General features: G+C 62.9%; 1 protein-coding gene across 1 annotated transcript; it reads left to right on the top strand.

The window, feature by feature from the left end:
* Positions 1-6: 6 nt before the first annotated feature.
* Positions 7-2,663, top strand: LOC107135017 (rho GTPase-activating protein 45-like). Its single transcript, XM_015476984.1, has 2 exons — positions 7-137; positions 828-2,663. Exons 1-2 carry the CDS (start codon positions 36-38, stop codon positions 1,290-1,292), a joined length of 567 nt encoding a protein of 188 aa, XP_015332470.1. The 5' UTR covers positions 7-35; the 3' UTR covers positions 1,293-2,663.
* Positions 2,664-2,669: the final 6 nt, after the last annotated feature.

Below are 2,669 nucleotides of genomic sequence, written 5' to 3'. Positions count from 1 at the left end.
GCGTCCGCGGCTTGAGGTATAGCACGAGCCACACCATGCTGGGCCGGCGATGGGGCACCCACGCCAGCTACAGTCCCCACCAGGCTGGATGGCAGAGGTCACCACGAACAGACCAGGACCTGGGTATTCGGCTCATGGTAGGGGGCCTCAGGGCTAGTTGGTAGGGACAGTGCCAGAGTGGGAGTGGGTCTGGAGCTCTGCAGGAGGGGGGCTCAGGTAACTTGGGGGCTCCAGGAGCTATTGAAGGAGGGGAGGGCTGCAGCCCCAGTTTGGGTTGCATGTTTATAGCAGGTCATCTTATGGATCTGTGTGGCACAGTGGTCTGGGAGAGGGAGTGTCCCCAGGGGCTGAGGGCGTCTCCAAGTTTAGGAGTTTGGGGGCATCTGTCTATAAGGCCTGGGGTGTCCCTAGGACTCAGAGGTCTACCAGAGCCTTGGGGTACAGGAACTGTCGAAGGAGCCTCTTCTGAAGAGGACACATCCGCAGGAGCCGGGGGTCTACTCAGGCTGAGGGCTGTCTGTGGCGCTCCCTACCCCCACCAGGAAGTGGGGTTCCCCTCCCCCAAGTGCCTCTGCGCACTCCACCCCTGGCTGTGGTTTGGGCAGGGACCGTTGTTTGTGAAAAGCTCCAGGGAAGAGGATGTTGGGTAACAGGTGCCATGGGGGGGGTGGGGGCGGACACAGGTCCCAATCTCAGCCCCCTGACCTCTGGCCTTTGACTCCCATGGAACCAGGCTGAAGATTCTCCAGAGTCACACTTCATTTCTGGGGAAACTGAGGCAGTGTCAAAGCTGAAGCATCCCCTTTCCCTCTTTTCCACCCTCCTAGGAGCTTCCCAAGAAAGACGGAGTGGATGTGGTGTTCCCTGGACCCAGCCTGGAGCCCCCGGCTGTGTCCTCAGGTGCCAAGGCCACAGGCACACTCAAGCGGCCCACCAGCCTGAGCCGCCACGCCAGTGCTGCTGGCTTCCCGCTCTCCGGTGCTGCCTCCTGGACACTAGGCCGGGGCTACCGAAGCCCTCTGACTGCCTCCAGCCCTGCCGAGCTGCCCGCCGAGGGGCCTGGCCCTGATGCAGTGGAGGACATCTCAAACCTGCTGGCCGACGTGGCCCGCTTCGCAGAGGGCCTTGAGAAACTGAAGGAGTGTGTCGTGCATGACGGTGAGAGTCCGCCGAGACAGGGAGGCCAGGGTGGAGGGCTGAGTGGACGCAGGCATGGTCAAAAAAGGAAGCAGGGAGGGACTTGGGGAAGGTCCAAATGGGTTAGCAGAGAGTCTGCCTGGAGGAGGCCATGAGAACCGGATTCAGAGGGATGTGAAGGAGTTTGGTGACCAGGAGGAGGGAAAAGCATTTCAGTGGAGGGACCGTCCCGTGCACAGGCTCAAACCTGGAAACAGAGAACAAAGGCGAAGGTGTGGAGGGCCGTGGTGTGCCCACCGTGAGAACGAGGCTGTGGCATGGGTCTGAGGGCCCTGGACATAACCCTGGGGCTACAGGGTGCCATAGAGGGTGTTCCTGCAGAGGAGGGGCGGGTTCATCTGCTTTCTGGAGGCTGTGGGCTGAAGGTGGGCTGCGGTCTGGGTGGAGAGGCTGTGGGGCCCATGAAGGTAGCAGGAGGTGCTGGGGGTGAGGCCTGAGCGATAGCAGTTCCGTTTTCTCCACGCGGCTGCTGACAGTCCTGCTTCCTGCCGAGTTATTTTCATCTGCTTCCTGTTTGTCCCTGGCAGCTCAGGCGGGCACTTCGACGGGGGCGGGCACAGCACCTCCTGAACCATCTTCAGCCCCACACTAAACCGCAGTGCCAGGGCCGTTGGAGCGCCCTGACCTGCTCCCCTAAGCAGCCCATCCACAGATGAGGAAACCGAGGTTCCAGCAGGCTGGACCTCAGCTTCGCGGCTTTGGCTTTCTGGGGGATAACAGGGGCTCTGTGGCCTAGGCCCTGCTGAGGGGGCGGGGGGGCCCACGGGTTATCTGGTCCCAGGGGCGGAGGCCCGAGCCAGTTTCCTGGGGAAACCCTAATCTCGGTTCCTTCCGATCCTGGCGCTTCCTTGGAGGTCCGGCGTGGGCTGGGCGCAGCCCGGGGACATCTTGCAGACTCACAGCCCTGCGTCCCAGGGACGCCCTGCGCGGGGAAGAACCTGGCACAAGCAGGATGGGGGTTGGAGTCCTGGAGCCGCCCGTGCCGGCCGGAGACTCTGGGCTAGCCACTGCTCTGTCTACAGCGCAGGCGCTGGTTCTGTAAAATGGGGCAAGGACTCAGGCGCCGTGGGATTAGTGCGAAGGTCAGAATAGTTTATGCACATCGAGACCTCCTCGCGCCTTGGATTTCTTCTCCGGGCCTTGGTTTCCCCACCGGTCCTGGACTGCCCTTCTTGGAGCCGCACAGCCTTGGATCCCTCCAGCACTACGTGTAGCCGGGAGCCAAGGACCCGAACAAAGGGCAGCTGGACGCAGGGGCGGGGTTCTCCTCTGCGGGGCGGGGTTTCCATACTGGCCAAAGCCGGTTTGGCCACTGGCCAGCCACACAGACCCCCACCAGTCAGGCACCTGCTCCCAGGCGCATGCTCGCTGTCTGGGTTCCGCCACGCGAGGTGCATCTGCCAGACGGTGGGTGCACCCAGCGTGGGAGGATGCCCCGTGCGCTGCCTGGTGGGGCCCGGAGGTGAGGGGCA

This window comes from Marmota marmota, unplaced genomic scaffold, assembly GCF_001458135.2.
Source record: "Marmota marmota marmota unplaced genomic scaffold, marMar, whole genome shotgun sequence".
Lineage (NCBI taxonomy): Eukaryota > Metazoa > Chordata > Mammalia > Rodentia > Sciuridae > Marmota > Marmota marmota.
This window is presented reverse-complemented; position numbering and strand designations above follow the sequence as displayed.

Bases quoted from the DNA above. Each gene is read 5' to 3' on its own strand.
- LOC107135017 (XM_015476984.1), top strand. From the start codon at position 36: ATGCTGGGCCGGCGATGGGGCACCCACGCCAGCTACAGTCCCCACCAG. The intron at 138-827 runs GTAGGGGGCCTC...CCACCCTCCTAG, and splicing joins ACCTGGGTATTCGGCTCATG to GAGCTTCCCAAGAAAGACGG.